Source organism: Osmia lignaria, chromosome 16 (assembly GCF_051020975.1).
Source record: "Osmia lignaria lignaria isolate PbOS001 chromosome 16, iyOsmLign1, whole genome shotgun sequence".
In the NCBI taxonomy this organism is placed as follows: domain Eukaryota; kingdom Metazoa; phylum Arthropoda; class Insecta; order Hymenoptera; family Megachilidae; genus Osmia; species Osmia lignaria.
Genome location: NC_135047.1, coordinates 3,926,963 through 3,945,499, shown reverse-complemented (window position 1 = coordinate 3,945,499; position 18,537 = coordinate 3,926,963). Strand labels below are relative to the sequence as shown.

Sequence of the window (18,537 nt, the reverse complement as noted above, 5' to 3'; positions counted from 1 at the left end):
TTGGTATTACTGTAAGATTCGAAAACCGGCATGAGTGTCAAGCATTGTGTATGTACGTTTGTAAATATTAATTTGTTAAATAAAATAATTTCACTGAAACGTTGCATTTGTTACTCATAATATAAAAATGGATACGATGAACGATAGTTCCGAAAATTTAGAACGATCTGTTCAAGGGTTTAATCAAGAAAATATGCAGCTCAAGTCATTTTTAAGGTTAAGTACGAAAAGTACAACTCCTAAGAGAATATCATTACAAAATGCCAATCATTTAAGAAAAGAATTGGACGATGTACATCAGTTGAATGATAGTGCCAGAATGTTGGCTAAGTCATATAACAATTCAAAATTAATGAAGGTTCATGATCTCATGGATATTGATAGTTCAATAACACTTGCTCCTCATGAAATTCGAGATATAATGACTACCTCAGAAAAGAATGAACTTACATTGAGAGAAATGATGGAAGACAGCAGTGCAACAGGGATTATTTTAAAGACAAAGGAACCATGGAGAGAAATCATGTCCAAATTGTATTATGATTTTTTACATAGTATACAAATGAACTTCTCAGAGACACAGATATTTGATACCGTAGCAGATTTCATACAAAACTGCTCAGATACCTTGGATATAATGAGAGGTATACAAATAATTTTTTACTAATTTTACATCCTAATCTATAATGTTCATACCAATTTCAAATTCTTATTGTACAGGCATGCAATCTAAAGTGGAAACCAATGAAGTATCAGAAGAAGAGATTTCCTTGCAGAATGAAAGAAATACATGGAGACTTATTTATTGTTTATATCAAAATCGAATAAATAGTATAAATTTCACTACTGCAATGGAGGACGATTCAGAAGAAAATAATACTTACATATCTGAAAAAGTTGTAATAGATAATTTATTCAAGACTGAAAGTTACATTAGAGAATATCAGTTGATAATTGATTGGTTGGAAAAGAATGCATTAGATGATGCGGATAAATATCCAACCACAGAACAGTTTACAGACAAAACTCTAGCATGGGAGAATACAGTCAGACAGTTACTTACATATAAAGATAAAGATCAGATTCCATTTCGTTCGTCTAGACCATTAGTATCATCCCTAGACCCAGATGCTCCGATAAGAGAGGGTAAACCTCTCCATGATCTGGATAGGGAAGACGATGCAAGACTCGAAAAAAGAATGTTTATAGAGGTATACAGAGTTTTGTATTAAAGATAATTAAACAATTTTATAGCAGACTATAAGATGGGAAATATATATTTTTATGTAACAGGTGCGTTGCGGTCGTCTTCAAAAAGCACAGGCATTAGCGGAACACTGTGGGCAGCCTTGGAGAGCTGCCTGTCTTTTAGGATGGATACCTAACCATGATCCTAATTATCTGAATCCATTATCTGATACCAAATTACCAATTGAAGGAAATCCTAATAGAAGTCTCTGGAAGCTATGCGCGTGGGAACTGTGCCAGGATAAACGCGTAGGTAATAGCCGTTTGTTTTAAATATATAAGTGAAATGTATTTATGTATGTATATAATAAAATTTCTATTATATTCAGGTCAATTTTATCGCTCTATTTACGCTAGTCTTTGCGGAAACGTTCAACAAATGCTTCAAGTTGCATCTTCGTGGCAAGACGCGTTATGGGCTTACATGAAAGCATTATTAGATATTAAGGTCGAAAGAGATATGAGGGATTTAGTAGCAAAAAGTTTCACGGACATGCCAGAGGAGTATTGGAAGAATGAAATGTATTTGGAAGATGTGTTTAAAGAGTTGCACGCATCGAAAAATCCAATCATTCGTACTCAGTCAAACAAGCCCGATCATCTGATTCAGAAATATTTGATATTAGATCAGATACCGAAATTAATGGAAGAGATAGAAACCATGATAGACACGAAGAACTGTGATCCTCACTTTTTAAGATTCTTAGGACATTTGATATTCTTTTTCCGACAAATTGGTAAAAATACAAACGATAAAGTTGGGGATAAAGTTTTGCTGTCGTACGTTCGAGTTTTAATCGAAATGGACGATCCGATTTTGATCGCTTTCTACACAGCTATGTTGCCGCAAGAGGCTCAGATAACGAATTACGCAAGCTACTTGGAGACTATAAAAGATTACGAGCAACGAAAGAAATGCTTGACCGCGGCGGAGGATGCTAATTTAAATGTGGAAGCGATCACGAAATTAGTAGTAGAAAGAATACGTAGCAAAGATGTAGATATCGATAGTGCAGACTTAAAAGGCGCCATAACCGATGCGGATATAGAAAAGATTAACGCCTTAGACTGGTTAATATTTTATCGAAGCCAGCGGGAAGAAGCATTATGGCAAACTAATGCTCTCATTAGATACTTTTTGAAGAATGAAAGAATTGACGCTGCGCGGAAAGCTTTCAATAAGATCCCAGCGGACACCATAGAATCTATCGTGGCTGAATATCCAACTATGGAAGGCACACTGACGAACCTTACGATAACGAATAATCTATCAAGAAGGGCGTCTTCATCGATTCGAGAGTACCTGTGTTATAAAATATACTTGGATGCGCAAGAAGGCTTTGCCGAATGGTTCTCTCATTACCATCACGGTAAACCTACCCCTTTAGAAGAATTACCACCATATGCCACGTTCACAGAAAAGGTTGCATACGAACATAAGCAAGCGCAATACAACGCTGAAATGGAAAGGTGGAAAACTACGATGCAACATCATACAAAGGTTTGTAAAAAGATGGTCGGTTTACAATGAATAGTAATTTTAAATAATACTCTTTTTACAGGCAGTTAAACAGTTGTTGTATAACGTATTACTATTTCCGGACGGTGGTTGGCTCGTCGATTCAAATAACAATGGTGACGAACCATGTACACCAGAAGAAATATCACGCGAACGACAAATGGAAAAATTACGAGAGCTTTGTATACCAAAAATTACCCTCCTTTTGCATTCTGTAATGTCTGAAATGAACGAGCACGCTGGATGCATTCAGCTAGCAGATATTCTTGCCTCCGAACAATATCAACTTTACAAAGTAATTAGACTTTAGATGTAATTGTATCATCGTGATTATGATCAAACTATTAATTCTATTGATCTATTTCAGGTATTCCAAAAGGGGAGGCTACGGGAAGTGTTCAAAAAAATCTGTGAATCATCCCTAGTTTTGATGGATCAGAAGAAAGATCCTTGGGGTTATCCAAAATGATTGATCCTACAAAATTAGACAATAATTGAAAAATATATAAGATACCTTGTAACATACGCAAAGCGACCACAAGCGAAACGTCGACAAAATTTGTATGAAAGTCCTCTATTGTTTTTTATAAAACCAGTTTATTGTCAACCACAAGAAGTGAATATAAAATTTGATACAATGTTCAATAATTCATAATCATAATATATTATATACCTCATGGTTACTTAGATGCTCCTTTTACCCAATCGTTAATAAATGTAGCGCTGTCAAAGCTGTAGATTTAACGCGTGAAACGTTGCGGAGAAAAACTGAGGGACAATGAAGGAGTACAATATCCTGAGATATTTTTCATTTGAATAATAATCATCGTAATTCCACGATATAGTTAGCCACTTCTAATCTCTTGTTTCGTTCGTAAACCTTCGGACGTGGATCTGCATACAATGGAGAAATACAGAACAAAAGGGAAAAAATGAAATGGAAGGAGAAAGAAAGTTTAAAGAAGGAACAAAGATGTTTCGCGACGCGTGGTGTATATGTTTTGGTGTTTCTAAATCTATTTCCATGGGACAATGATGCTTTTGCCGGCGAGAGCAGTCTTTTTATATTTTCTTTTCTCTCTCATTATAGTATTATATTTCGTACTGTGGCTTTCGAGCTTTGTTCAGTCGGAACACGCGTATAGCGTTTCTTCTCTTTGTGTTTTGATTATGCGTGTATATATTATATTATATTGTATGTATGCTTTCCGTTTTCCTCTTCTCTTCGAGAGACAGACTAACGCTACAAGAAAATAGATAAAAGGAAATGAAAAACCCTTCGTTAGTTTCTGTACCATGCGATAGATTATATATCAAGAAAAATTAACAATTTATGTGAATGGTTCTTCATATATTCTAACTGGGTAAATCAATATTTAAATGATATCTCGAATGTAATCAAATGATTGCGAAAAACAGATAAGAGGAAAAGAAAGAGTGACACAGTGCAACATCATACACATACACGACTCAAAACGCACTGTTCTGTATCTGACATCGAAATTCAAACTCGTATACATCTTTGTATGCAGTTAGTTGACTTGCGCTCTGTACAAGCGACTCTTTTTGTTTCTTCTGTTTGCATTCACGATGACGATAGATTTCGGACACGTGCGAGTATTTGCAACGAATGGAACGAACGTTCAACAGTTTGCGAAATTAACACGTTCACTGCCACGTGAGAGACTGACGTTAAAAAGAAAATTTTATGTAACATTAATATTATGCTATTTACGCAAGGTAGCAGGTGCCAAATGAAATAACGTGTGTGAATATACGCAGGTATTTCCACTCTGTGCCAGTAAACGTCTTAATTATAATTAATGATATTCCACGTAAATTTCATCGATCAGGAAAAAGATCAAATCATCAAGAGGTCGATATGTTCTTTTTTTTTGGGGGGGGGAAAACATTTTCGCACGTGTCTCGTAAAAAACACGAGGAATTTTTGAGAATCGGAATCGACTTTACAGTAATACGAGTACACGATTAATAGAGTTACTTTGCTGATTAATCTATATAGTCTAACACGTAAAACGTTGAAAAAAACGGTTGACAATTGTTACCATTCTCGATAATGCTACGTTACATCATATTTTTTTTTTATTTCTTTTATGTTTTCTTGTTTCTTCGAACGCGAGAGCTTGTTAAATTCGCCGAAACCATTCAACATTAGATATTCAACTTATCCTCCCTTCGTTTTTGCTTCCATACGATAAAGCAGTCGATAAATTTGATTTTGTTTCTTATTCTTCTTCTTCTTCTTTTTTTTTTTGTTCTTTTTGGTTTGTTTTCGTTTCTTCGTTAATTCACGAACTAAGTTTTATTCATCTACGGGATGTACTAATTACTAAATGGGTTTCGTGTCAGCATGTTCGAGAACGACCTACCTACGGATAGTTGGGAAATGATTTCTCGTGGACTTCTCAATCACATTTCAACTCTTTGCACTCTTTAATTTTCAATGATTGAGCGACTATTCTAATTACTTTCAATCGAATTCGAATTCTTGAGACGCAGTCATTCAAGAATAATCGAGACCACCCCTGTCTTTGACGATAAAATATTACAACATTCGTTCAACGATACTCGTCGTTCAAAAATATATATCTTTGAAATTTTTTAAACACAACTCAGGACGGTCTATCGTAACGAATCAATTCTTCTCATATATGTATATTTATATATATATATATGTATACAATATGTATAAGGTATCATTTAAGTGGTGGTACATAAGATGATCAACATTATTTTGTTATTTTAAAATGTAAAATAACATTAGACATGATTATTGAATTTTTCTGAAAAGAAAATTTTATCCATTTTTCATTTGATCGAAAAGAAATCCTTAGACGAATAAATTTTCTTACATAGAATCACCGGTATTTGTACCACCAGTTACACGAACCTTTATTATATCTTTTCTTTTGTACGTTCTCGATATCGCAATCGTGAATTATTATCACTCGTCACTTACGTATTAATTGAACAACATACAAGAAAAACCAGCATACTCGAAGAGTGCAAAGAGCTGACGAAAGCACCGTTCTCCGGCTCTCAACGTCCTGTTCTTATGTGTGAAAATATATTCTACCACGAGGATAAGATTGGAAAAAGATGTCCAGTTAAAAAGCTTTCAAGTTACCCCTACGATAATCGTCGAAACAAGAGGACAACCTTCTTGGTTACATACATATTGACAGTGTGTTATACATCCGTTTGATTTAATCGACACCATTTAAAATTCGCTATTTCGAATGTTGTTCTTTACTTAATCTCTAAATTGATCACCGCGCGCAATGTTTCCTGTTTCCGATTACTTTCTTAATCGACTTTCTGAAATATTCATCAGACGGCCACTTGGGACAAATCAGACACATAGACGCCGATCTCGAGGACGAGCGACAATTTTTCTATCTAATACTTTTAAAATTTATACATTTAAATTCAAGATACTAGTCCGCTGTTTGAGAACGAAACGACGATCGAGAACATTTCATTGGAAAATTTTGTTGCTTAACATTACTTTAGGGATATGTGCGTAGAGATATGTGAACAGGTGTCACAAAAGGAAATTCTAATACAGACGAGATAAGAATGATCAAATTCGTTGACTTACCAACGAAGATTACACTACACAAGGAGAAAAATGTTTTTTATACATAGATATTTAGACAGCTGGACCGAATTGAACGCTAACAAGATAGAATCACATTCTATCATCTTTATGTTTTTTTTTTTCTCTTAACACTTTGACTTTGCACAATTTTTTATATCTACTAATTACAATTTGGAAATAAGTAATTACTTGGGTGCAACACAGGCTGCCCTTCGGATCTCCCAAGATTAAATAATAGGAAATTCCACCCCCTACACTTTCCCTTAATTTAGAAAAATCTACACTGCAAATAAAGCTTTGAAAAATAATTTTCTATTTAAAAAAGTGAACATAAAATTGTAAGGAAATGTGCGACCGTCAAAGTGTTAAGATCCTCGAGTTCGTCGATCTCCACGAGACCGTCGCGGTGGTACTGGAAGAAAAGTTAGACGAGTGAAAAGGCTATCCAGAATCTTAACTACGAGAGACACAAAATGTTCAACGATTTTAATCGCTAACAATTCGAAAATCACGTTCCACATTCGGTACACCGAACCAGATCACACGTTGGTTGATCTTAATCATTCTTTTCATTTAAATTACACGTCGATACAACGAAAAAAAGAAAAGGAATTCTTCTCTTAGCTTCTAAGCTATTATTCGTTTCTTAACCACTAACAACTTGTGGGATATTGACAAGGGGTTGCTCCGTGAATGTTTGAAACAGTTTATCATTAGTATCCTAAAAAGATAAAGTGTCAAACGAGAGATAGAATGATAGAAGATTGGTACGTAGAAAATGTACACGTATATAGTAGATACCGAAGAGAAAAAGGTGAGATTTTACATTTCTATCTACGACTTTCGTTCGTTCTGTACATTCGTTACAATTAACGAGGGGTTCTATTCATTTTTACACACCTTACACTTCGAATAATTGATCCGTACAGATACAGTGATGCTCGGTTAATGGTCACGGAATTTTGATCAATGATAAAAATATCAAAATTTCAATTGAATTACTGCAAACAGGATCGTAAAGACAAGACCTACCTGTCCGGATAGTAGTCGCAAACAAGGTTTCAAACCTGGGACCATTAAAGGGGCATTACTGTATCTGCTTCCTAAGATAATTGTCCCGTAACAGAGCTTTCATTACATTATTATTGTCTGATCTAAACGATCGTTAGGTCGACCATCGATGTTTTGTACTCTAGAAACTCTAAGCACAATTATTGTCCGAATTACATTAAAAATTAGGGACGATAAACCGTACGAATGAACGCGATTTTACTCCCCCCCAGACAAAATATAGGATCTTTCAATTATTATCGTTATTTATTGTCCGAGTGATTCTGATCGACTGTTATTGTCTCAAGTTGAAACGGGACTTCCGGTATCTCCTCGACCCGCGTGAAAGTCTATCGCGTTTCGTCGATTTCACGGAGCAGCCCGTTTAACTTCCAATCCGGCAAGTCGGTATCTTATTATTGTCGTTCACAGAAACAGGTGTTTTACGTCCGCTTACTTACTAGAATCCGCTTTGCTCGCTCGAAGGACTCGCTTAGAAAACAGGACAACAAAGGAAAGGGTAGACCGCGCGGGGAACGGAAGTGGCGGAAGGATACAACTGTAAGCAGCGTAAACGCGAAGAAAGTCGTGTAAGAATCCTTTTTTTTTTTTTATAGATCGCCATTGAGAGTGTTGCCGGAATACTTGGGATCCAGACTTCGTTATTGTCGCTTAATTAAGTTCACAAACGCCATTGCGCTTATTAAATCACGTAAATCCTCGAATTTCATTTATACGTATGCATATAGTACCTTAAGTAATTTATGCAGGTTTTAATATATGCGTTAATATATATATATGTATATAATGTTTATGTTAGGTATGTTTGCGTATGTAGTTTAAATACAGACTGGTCTTCGTGTGATAAGCAATTGGAATTGTAAAGAATGTTTCGCAGCTGGTTAATTTTGAGGACACCCCGTTACTTAGAACCTGGACAACGGAGGAGAGCATGGAAATTTTCATCGAGAGATTGAGAGGTTTCGCTAAGTTATAACGCCTACGTTTCTAGAGTGATTATGTATTTCTCTGATTTCTTGGTTGTAAACTCTCTTTCATTCCTTCCACCTATCGTACGTCTCGTATTTTCGAATTTTTCATCAAATAAAACGAAAGGAATAATGCTTATCTTCTTTAATTCATGACGTACGAGCAGGAAACCAGTTCCTAAGTACCATAGGGTATCTCCTGTCCGAGTGGTTCCTAATTCGTGTAATTAAAGAAGTTCATTATCTGTACCCAAGGCACATTTTATACTTTCATTCCGTTTTCATTTAGGAAGGTCCACTCTATAGTATGTACATGTTATAGCATTGTTACACGTATATAGGGGATAGTTTTGTAACTTGTATCTCCTTTTTTTAAATTACATAATAATTAATGTCTGACGTTACCTTGTACATAATTTCTCGTTTCTCATTTTTCCCCAGCGATTCCTTCATCGTTCGCTAACCTACGTATTATTGTCAAGTCGACAGCATTTATAAATGTAATTACCTTACGTGCTACTCGATTTTTTAAAGTTACATCATATATTCAACTATATAGCTTTGTGCAAAATTTACATTGTACATGTACCACGGATACGCTCTCTCCCTTTTTCTCTTTTTCGTTCTCTCACATCGTCATTCATCAACACATCACAACTTTCGATCAATTCTACCATCAGCAAATCTCCCGGATGAACAACATTCGTTTCATTTTTTATTTTCTCATTATTGTCAGAATTTCCACGTTTACCCTCACCACGCCTCAATTTATTTATTATTGTCAGAGAAATATTTCCCTCCCCTTTCCCTAAAGTATGTAGTTTCTTAAATTCTTAAACGTTTTAAAAATCACCTCGAATCTCGTACTCCTCGTGTGCCGTGTTAATGTGTGTATTTATGTATATATATATATATATGTATGAGTGTTGGGTATATGTATAAATATACATATACATATATCGTATAATATGAAATATTGAATCTGATAGATCTTAAAAATATTTTGCTAATCTTTTTACGTTACGATTAAACCTTACGAGCTAAGTACTTTCTTACAACCTTGTATCGTGTTCAGCCGATTTTAAACAATCGCCTTTTGTTTTAATTTTTTACTTTTTTTTTTTGTATCACCATCGTTATTTTTCCATAAGTTTCCTTCCGAGTTGTGCTTTCCCTTCTCCCTGTAGAGCCTTCTATCGCGCAATTTATACTTGTCCCGCGTATTTTGCATGTAAGATGACGATCAAAAGATTCATCTTAAGAAGTTTAAAACACCGACTAAGAGCGTCGTTAGAACCATTGACATTAATGGCACGATTGCGTGTGCGTCGCCGACAACGTGTATCTTCCAGCCTAAGTGATTGTGCTGGTAACACTGAAGAAAGAAAATTTGTATAATTAATCAACACCTAATCGATATTATAATTTAAACCACAGACATCGTCGTTTGAACCTCAGGATGATCGATCTTCTAATTAATTTCTTTCGTTAAATATTGCTTATTTTAGGGGTGCTTACCTGGTAGTATACTAAATCTGGGGTTTCTTCGGTTACAGTCCAGTTGAGTTCGGCTGGTTGACCTTCGTTGCAATCAAGTCTAAGGGTTTCGAAGAAACTCTCAAAGGTTTCCGAGTTCGCACTGGTATCGCCTGCCTTGAGAACCCATTCGCAGTAACGACCAGCTGCGCTTGGATAAGGATTTCCGTCGGCGTCGTATTTCACTCCGGCGAATACTCTTTGTGCTCTTTGTTGTTCCTCAGTCTTTTGGCCGAATCCACCTTCTGGACTGTCGGTGATATAGAATGGATGGTACCTGTGTTACAAAACATGCACTTGAATTCAATTTTATGTCGCAGCCCCTTACAGCCCCTCACGAAGAGTGGAATTCTATGAGATTAACGAACAGCGAAATCAGGAGGGGATGCATAAATACAGTGATTAATAGTTTGAAATTTGAAATCACCTAGCTGGATTAGTAGGATTATTTCCACCTTCCACTATGAACGTGTACGTTTGTCCTCTCTCCACGGTAATTTCTGGGATCAGCTTGTCGTTGATGTACCACGCGATGCCCCAGCCAGGTTGCCCTATGTTTTAACGTATCACGATGGATTTAACAAATCTGACTATGATGATCGCCGCAATAAACATAAATCCAATTGAACTCGGAGAATTCATCGGAAGAGATACCTGTGAGCCTCGTGTATCCTCTCTTGGCAGCAGCAGGCCCGATCCTCGCGCTGAAGGTAGTTTCGTTGGTAATCAGTATCGGTGGCCAGGGTTTGATGTCAGGCATATCCGGAAGGTTGTAGAGGGAATTTGTACACTCGTGGACGTTCCTCGACGTAAAATCAATACGAATGTCCGCGGTAGTCATGTCGAAGCTCTCGTGAGCATTAGCCTCTCCTCTCACGTTCAGAGGACCTATCGCCGCGATCACGCTCGTTTCCGTAGACGGTATCGCTCTGTCCACCATAGGTTCGTCCGTTCTCAATGGTCTCGTGTAAGTAACTGAAACATACGAACGGGTCGAAGGTTAAACGAAGAATTGTTCGACGATCAATCCTAGAAACATGGACTCCCAACCTGTCGTCACTCCGTCGTTTCGTTCTCCATCCACGAAATCGGCATGATTCTTCCCTCCGATCCTTACATCCGGGCAAACTCCCTTTCTGCCGTCGCACTGCGCGTACGCTGATATGTAATAATCTTCTGCGATGAATCTACCTGTCTTGTTTATGTACGCGACCACGACCACGTCGCCGCCGATCATCTCAGCCTTTCCATCCTGACCGGACAAACCGAACGCGATGTACTGGTCCTCCCTGATACGTCCCGATACTTTAATCTGGATAGCGTCACCTATCATTTCCCATTGTACCTGAACTCGACCCTCCAGCATCTCTTTGCAATTGGTCAACTCGTGTTTGGACAGAGGAGGTTGCGGGGTGCTGCTCGTCTGGAAAAATGATATACGTTACGTTAGAAGGGAACGTTTGTTTGATGTTACACTGGAGAATAAAACACTCTGTGCACTTTTTGAAGACCACCTACACGCGTAGTGTAATATCATTGTAATAGTGTAATAGATATCTTAAGCTTTTAACGAAGGGATCGGGTACAGTTGTCTTCGTGTTACTTACAGGATCATACCACCAAGGCGGCTATTCCGTATAGGATCAGGTTTTATTAATTAAAGCTTACGTTTATTTTATAAAATAGTAGACACTAGCAAAGTAGACGAACGATTGTATTTAGTTACCGTGATTTTAGTTTGACCAAGAGCTGGTGGAACGTAGATGTCCTTCGGGATGAGGACGTGGCCGAAATTCTGCTTGTAATCCACGCACCATACTGCTAACCAGTCAATGTCGTACACAGTCAAATTTGTTGGTAATACAATTTCTATGTCCTCTCCTTGGTACGATCTTAACGGAGCCAAACTATTCAAATGCAAAGATTACAAATAAAGATACACGATTCGTTTTGATTTGATCAATTTCGATGATATTATTCGCGACGAAATGACTGAAGTGCAGCACCTTTTTATTTCGCTGGGCACTTTGACGCCAAACGTGTTGGGCTCCGAGCCATTTCCGACCCAGAAATAAGCGTTCGGAGCAGCACCGTCGTAATGCAAATTAGGGATGTAGAAAGTTTTGCTATCTAGGATGGTGATGTTCTCGCTTCGAAGACCGTGAGCCAATCTCGAAAATTCCGGCAACACTCTTGTCTTGGGCACTGTAAGATTCGCTTGAATGTACACGTCGCCAAAGTTAACCTGCGACAAATTAGGGACACGCTTGATCCTTCCAGAAATTTTCTCTTCCACGTGATGGTGAACGATAACAAGAATAAAGATAATGAGAAATGAAACAAATGAAAGATGATAGAACAAATAAAATTCTCGAGGTTTCATCGAAGTAACGACGAAGGTCTGAATATATATTTTTTTTCGCTTTTCAAAGAGTAAAAAGACGAAAAGAGTGATTTCCGACTTCGTAAAGGAATCGTCTCATCAACCTGTCTTTCAGGGACCGCATATTTACACCCTCGAAGTCGAAAAAGTCGATCTATCATTCCTTGCTCCCCTGTTGAAACTGACGTACCGATAGGGGTTGGTTCGGGGGATCGTTTATATTCTAAGTTCCGTCAAACCTCTGAATAAGTAAGACCAGAAGGGAGTAAGAGCGGAGGAAAAGAAAGGGAAGGGGATGGAAAACGGTGAAAGTAAAAAAAAGAGAAAGATCTGAAACGGGAGCTCGTAAAATCCGAGAAACGGATTCCACCCCCGTATACAGGGTGATCTACTCTCTTTACCCTCGAGGGAGCATTTTATGGGAGAAAATTCAACGTTCGCGACGATTTCTCAACTCATTCCGTAACCCCGGACAAATCTATTTCTCGTACGATACAATTTTATATACTTCCATCTCCCTTCTTTTATTTCTACCTTCAGCATTATTTATTTAAATCTATTCGTTCATTTTCTATTAATTTCGATCAAATCGATGCTTTATGTAATACGTGTTCGCATGGTTGGCGCAGCGATTAACCGATTCTATCGCCTTGTATTTTTCTATTGTCTTCATCTTCCTCTTTTTTCCTTTTTTATCGACTCTTGAAAAGTGTGCCAAGAGTCGAAGATTGAAAAGTCGGTGAATATCTTCGACGTCTTCGATATTCCGCTCAAGGCTACTGTATACGTGGCCTGATTCCGGCGTTTCGAGATGTTCTTCGGAAACGGGTCCCAGACTTCTGTCTACAAAGGAATCGATACGCGCGATACCTTGAACTGGCGATATGAGTTTCCATATCAGGGTCGTTCAATTCGTTAAATTACCTATTTGCTTTTCCCTTTCTACCGACCTCTGGCCTGGAAACGTCACCTTAACTCGGCCACGAAATTTCAAGGAAAAGAAACTTTTCGACGACTTTTATCATTTATTGCCTCGAAAGTTTCCCACGTCGAGGAGAAAAATGTGAAAAATCTCAAAAAATAATTTCACTGGAATTATCCTGTTAGCATTTAAACTCGAATCTAACTTTGTTTCCAGAATAACTTGTGTAAAAAGTAGAGAAAGTTTTTGGAACATCCCTTTTTTCACAATTTTCTAAAGGCTCATAAACATGTTTGCTTACCGTCTAATTTGTGGTAATTATCAAACGAAGATACACATTTGGAACGTAAATGCGACTTTAACTTGAAAAGGAAAATCGATTAATAAGTCTCCGCTAAGCCCGGAAGTCGGCGGCCAAGAAAACTTGTTCATTAACTGAGCCAGTACCTTTGAAAGAGGGACCATCAGGAAGACGGTCTCTGCGTTGCTTCTGGAAATTAATCCTGCACCGATATACACTCCTTTCAACCATTCAACCGGCAAATTAATGCTGACCTTTATTTTTAAACGGCGCTGCACCAGAGTGAAAGGCAACTTTGCGAGTTACGGGGTAGAAAAGTGAAGGAAATCAAGCGAAACTTCAAAGGATAGTAAAAGTATAATTTGCTCTTCAATCCCATTCATCCCGAGTCAATGTTACATTCGACACTTTTGTAATTTTTTAATTACACCTTCAGCTCAATTACCAAGATGCGATCTTAAATCATCGAAGTCCATCCTGAGTCGAAACTCTCTGAAACTCGTTATTCATAGTTCGAAAGACATTAAGAAGAAAAGCGGAGTCGATTCGAATTCTTCCAAGTCCGCAACCTCGTCGGGTACTAATTCCATCGTTAATAATAATGATTATCGGCGAGCGGAGTCGACGTTTCCCCCGGGGGGGGTCTCGAAATTTGCACACGCATTAATCCCATTTCGTTTAAGGGCTCGTCAATCATATCCACCCTCGGCGGAGTGGCTGTGTGCACACGTATACAGATAAAGAGGAACGGAGATAGAACGGAGATGTTGGATACCAATGAACTAGGACTCGAGCTTAATGGTGTTTTGAGTGGGCACGATCTACTCAAAATTGGTCCTCGTGCGAGTACGCGACTCGAGGGTTTACCCGACAGTTTCCACGTTCAATTTCGAGCTGAACGAATTAATCGATCCTTTATTCCTTGTTATTCAAAATATTCAAATATTCTACGGTACAGAATATTATCTTATTACATTTCAAATGAACACAGTTATCGAGGAGCATGTGGCATGATTAATGTTACTTAGAATCGAAGGGGTGGTATTTTTGGTAAATGGTACAATTTCCGGTTACCATTTTGATGATAAGACACCAGCAGCAGTTTATAAAGCAGGATGCGGTAGTCGCGAGGGTTCCTCGTCAATTCGATACCTTTGATCTGATCGTTATACGATGGGTCCAAGGTTCGACAGGGGTTGCTGCAGCCCCTAATAGACTGTTTATCTCGTAAGCCTGGATTTAGATTCGGATCGGGTTCTATTATACCACTGGTAGATCTACGTATGAGACGTGCAATCAGCGATGCATGAACCTCTTTAAACCCAAAGACACTTTTCCAAATACCATAAAAGACAGTATTCAAGGGAATACTTAAAGTATAAATAATTATAAGTAAATTTTTTCGAATTCATTTTAGAAAATAAATTTCTCTAAGTTTGAATTGAAAACAATAGAAGGAAGAAATCTATCGCTGGTTATTTTTCCACAAATTATTTAGGAAAAAACGTGAACGTTACATCGATCTGGATTACGATTCATCCACGCAGCACCCTCTGGACACAATTCACGGGGTTGGCTGGTCCCCATGGACGGTCGCGATACGGCCGATGCTGATATACTCGTTATAGCGCAGGCGGCTGCTCGAGCAGTCGATATTCAATCAAATAAATCCCCCTAACAAACTGGAGAGTCAGAGATAGCATCAAGAAACAATTGCAGAGAAAGGGAGCGACTATGCGATCGAGCACGTAGAAATCTAATAATTTGTCCGGATAACTAGCAAATACCCCCACGATTTTATTGTTTAATATCGTAAATACTGTTTTATGCCATTTCTTTCTATTTTATACGTTATTCGTATCATTTTTTACACGGTTCATTTTGCGGGAACCAGCCTGTGTATCTGCCGATTATTTTTACCCCCTTGCTATCATCGTCCTATTCGCATGCATTGATAGAAAGAGGGAACAAGGATCACTATCGAGCAACCCCCGGACAGGTCATAGCTGTATATTATTTTAACACCTTATCATCCCCGTATCATCCCCAGTCAGTCGGCCGTTCCCCTTCACGCTGATCACCCCCTCCTGTCGCGAGGGGCACGTTCTTACGGAAATTGAGACATCGAGCCTCGTTAGGCTCGATAGCAACGCCCCTTGTTCCATCGAACACCGGACCAACACGCGCATTCTATTGCGTTTTATTGCTCCTGAATCATGTTCTAACGAATAATTAACCCTTCTTTGGACTTGCAAGTATTGTTTAAAATTGTATCATCTACAGAAGTACTCGATCAAACAGAACGTTTTACAAGAAAAGCGACAAGGATACACCTTGTTATTATGTTTTAACAAGGTCACGATGTATCGAATTTTTTTTACAAATCCCTCATAAAGTTTCCAGCCTGGAGTCTCAGGCAATTGGCTGCAGGAACCTTGAAACCTGAGCTGAAAAGAGTCGCTTCCATCGGGAGCACCGGTCGGACTTTAAGTAGGTGATAAATTAAACCAGCCACCCTCTTCGTAATACCTCTATATCTTAGACGACGGATTTAATGGAACTTTCTTTTTTTCTCTCTTTCGACCGAAACTTTATACTAGCCGGGATAAGCTCCCGTTAAATACGTTCCGGAAGTCTAATTACACGGATTTCTCGCGTCACTTCCAACTTCTTTCTAGCTCAACAGTTTCCTAAACCCTGCGAATTGATACCGTTTATTTGTCACCAAATACCCGAGGATTCCCAGCTGTAAAATAAAGAAATGTATTAATTTTCAAGGGTAACGAATAAATTTCAATCTCTAAGGTTAATTTTTTGAAGCGGATCTTAGAAAGTAGCGTGTACCACGATAGGACCGGCCGACTGCCAAGGTATACAACGTCGCGGATAGAGCAACATCAGCAGCAGATTCCCACCCTGTCCTGCATGGAACGACGAAACTTTCCCGGCTGCAGGAGGACCGGTGGGCGGTCCTCCGGGATACCTGGAACTTTCGCAAGCTCTCGCGTCCAATCGGCGTGTCGGGACGGAGGAAGATATATAGAGGGGTAGCGGATGACAGAGGGTGCGAAAGAGAAGCGAACGGACAGAGAATCGTGAGAAAGAGACGGACAGAAGAACCGCGAGAAAGGAGAAGCCAGGGGTGAAAAGCGAAGATGAAGAAGGAAAACAGAGTTGCAGAAGAGAGAAATGCTAGAAAGAGAACGAAGAATCGAGACAGTCGAGGCAGACCAAGAGAGGGGTTAAAGAGCTACGGATGAGTTACATGAAAAAGAAAATGATAGAAGAGTAAGAGGTAGAAAGGGGTAAGAATAAAGGGAAAGGTGTTAAAATAAAAAGAAAAAAGGGGTTGAAGAACGAAGTATAATGACATGTAATAAAAGGTATGCAATAGTCATTTATACTAAAAGATGCTTCAACCTTTTCTGAATATAATGAACAGTTAAAAGTTGTTGAATAATGAAGAGAAACTTGGAAACAAATAGAAGGGACACCGAAGAGGGAGGACGAGGGTGAAGATGGAGACCACACGAGACAGAAAGGGGATGGGATGAACGGAATGAAAAATGATAACTTTTGTTGAAGCACGTTGGTGGTCAGACGCGAGATGCTAACTTCGTTCTACTCATTTCACCCCTTTCATTCCCTCGAACCTCTGGTACCGGCGTTTTACTCTTTCTACTCCATCGCTGGCCAACCACTTTGCCCGGTATTTCATTTCCACGTCTACTCGTGTGTACTCGACCACTTATGTGTATATCCGAATGCTGGCTACGCAGTTACAGTTCATACACTGCCGGCTAAAAGTATGAAACCATTTTATTCAAAACTACGTTATGCGACACGAGTCACAGGACATAAGTTCAGGTGGATATAATTTTCCATTTGTAGTTTCAAACATAAAGTGACATTTATTACGAATTTTCTCTCTCAAACTTAACACTCGATAGACCAGCCCGTCGGTTTAGTAAAAGAACAACCATTTAGTGTATCGTATTCGTGTTAATTTTGCACTCTTTTCGTTTTTTTTGGTTTTTTATTTTGCAACAAGCGACAGCACATGCCGCTCGTTAATAACGTTCCGCTTGACGAAGGAAAGAAAAACACGGGGATAACTGGATTTTCGCGTTTTTCGATGCGTTAAAATCTCGATAGAGCGGCGAATTTTCTTTCTTTTTTTTTCTCTCTCTTTTTTTGGTCACGGTGGGAGGTAATTTTATACAATTTTGGCGAGATTCCAACGGTACTTGCTGCACTGTATCGCCCTATATGCGTGACTGCAGCTTGGTGCACCTGATGCACCACTGTGGGTGCTTTGAAGTGTGTGCAAAGCTTTGGGGTGGCTTCAAAATGGCGTCCTGTTACGGTACACACTACCACCCTTCATCGTTCGAGTTATGAGATTACGAGCTGGTATTCAAACGATATCAAACAACGTTTTACTGAACAATTTGTTATAACAAATTTGTCCCTCCACCTCCAGTTCCGAGCAAAGAGAAAAAAAGATTCTCTTCCGATCAGATAACGCGGTAAGGTTCATCTTTTAAAACAGGCTAACAAGAAAAGTTTCACGAAACTTCTGCTTGTTTCTTCGTTCGTTTTTTCCCGTCAGAAAAATCCTTGTTAGAGATACCGCGATATGGTTTCTAAAATTCAAAGAACTCCTTTCGCAGCTTTCGATCGAAGTATCTTTCAGCTTTCTTAAGTCGGTACCGGCTCTGAACGCGGCAGTGTCTCCTCAAAATGGCGGCTGCTTAAGTCGACGGACCCGACAAGAGGCACAAAGTAAGAATGACTGGCAACAAAGTAAAAGAAAACTACCTCGAAGTGATTTTAAGAATGAATAATAAAACACGGAAGAAATCTTTGAAAAATATTCGTGAGAACGATAAAAAGGTAAAAAGTTCGCGAGAAGAAAGAGAACGAAGAAACGGCGACGAAGTTAAATAATTTTTCAAAAAGGTAGA

General features: G+C 38.6%; 2 protein-coding genes across 6 annotated transcripts in view; one reads left to right on the top strand and one right to left on the bottom strand.

The window, feature by feature from the left end:
- On the top strand, positions 1-4,004 carry Nup107 (nuclear pore complex protein Nup107). Its single transcript, XM_034316978.2, has 6 exons — positions 1-644; positions 721-1,211; positions 1,294-1,501; positions 1,578-2,749; positions 2,811-3,062; positions 3,135-4,004. The coding sequence occupies exons 1-6, from the start codon at positions 128-130 to the stop codon at positions 3,234-3,236; spliced, it is 2,742 nt and encodes a 913-aa protein (XP_034172869.1). The 5' UTR covers positions 1-127; the 3' UTR covers positions 3,237-4,004.
- Positions 4,005-4,643: 639 nt separating this feature from the next.
- The window catches only part of LOC117600917 (protein Skeletor, isoforms B/C), a 47,756-nt gene continuing 33,862 nt past the window's right edge, over positions 4,644-18,537 (bottom strand). For 4 of the 5 annotated variants that reach the window (XM_076692903.1, XM_076692905.1, XM_076692904.1 and 1 more), the window contains 8 exons: positions 11,971-12,209; positions 11,691-11,871; positions 11,572-11,592; positions 11,015-11,387; positions 10,619-10,939; positions 10,392-10,515; positions 9,947-10,241; positions 4,644-9,803 (listed from right to left, as the gene is read on the bottom strand). In XM_076692903.1, coding sequence (XP_076549018.1) covers positions 9,681-9,803; positions 9,947-10,241; positions 10,392-10,515; positions 10,619-10,939; positions 11,015-11,387; positions 11,572-11,592; positions 11,691-11,871; positions 11,971-12,209 — 1,677 coding nt within the window. In that variant the 3' untranslated portion in view covers positions 4,644-9,680. The remainder of the gene's footprint in view (positions 9,804-9,946; positions 10,242-10,391; positions 10,516-10,618; positions 10,940-11,014; positions 11,388-11,571; positions 11,593-11,690; positions 11,872-11,970; positions 12,210-18,537) is intronic. The other variant, XM_034316980.2, reaches the window with a different exon arrangement.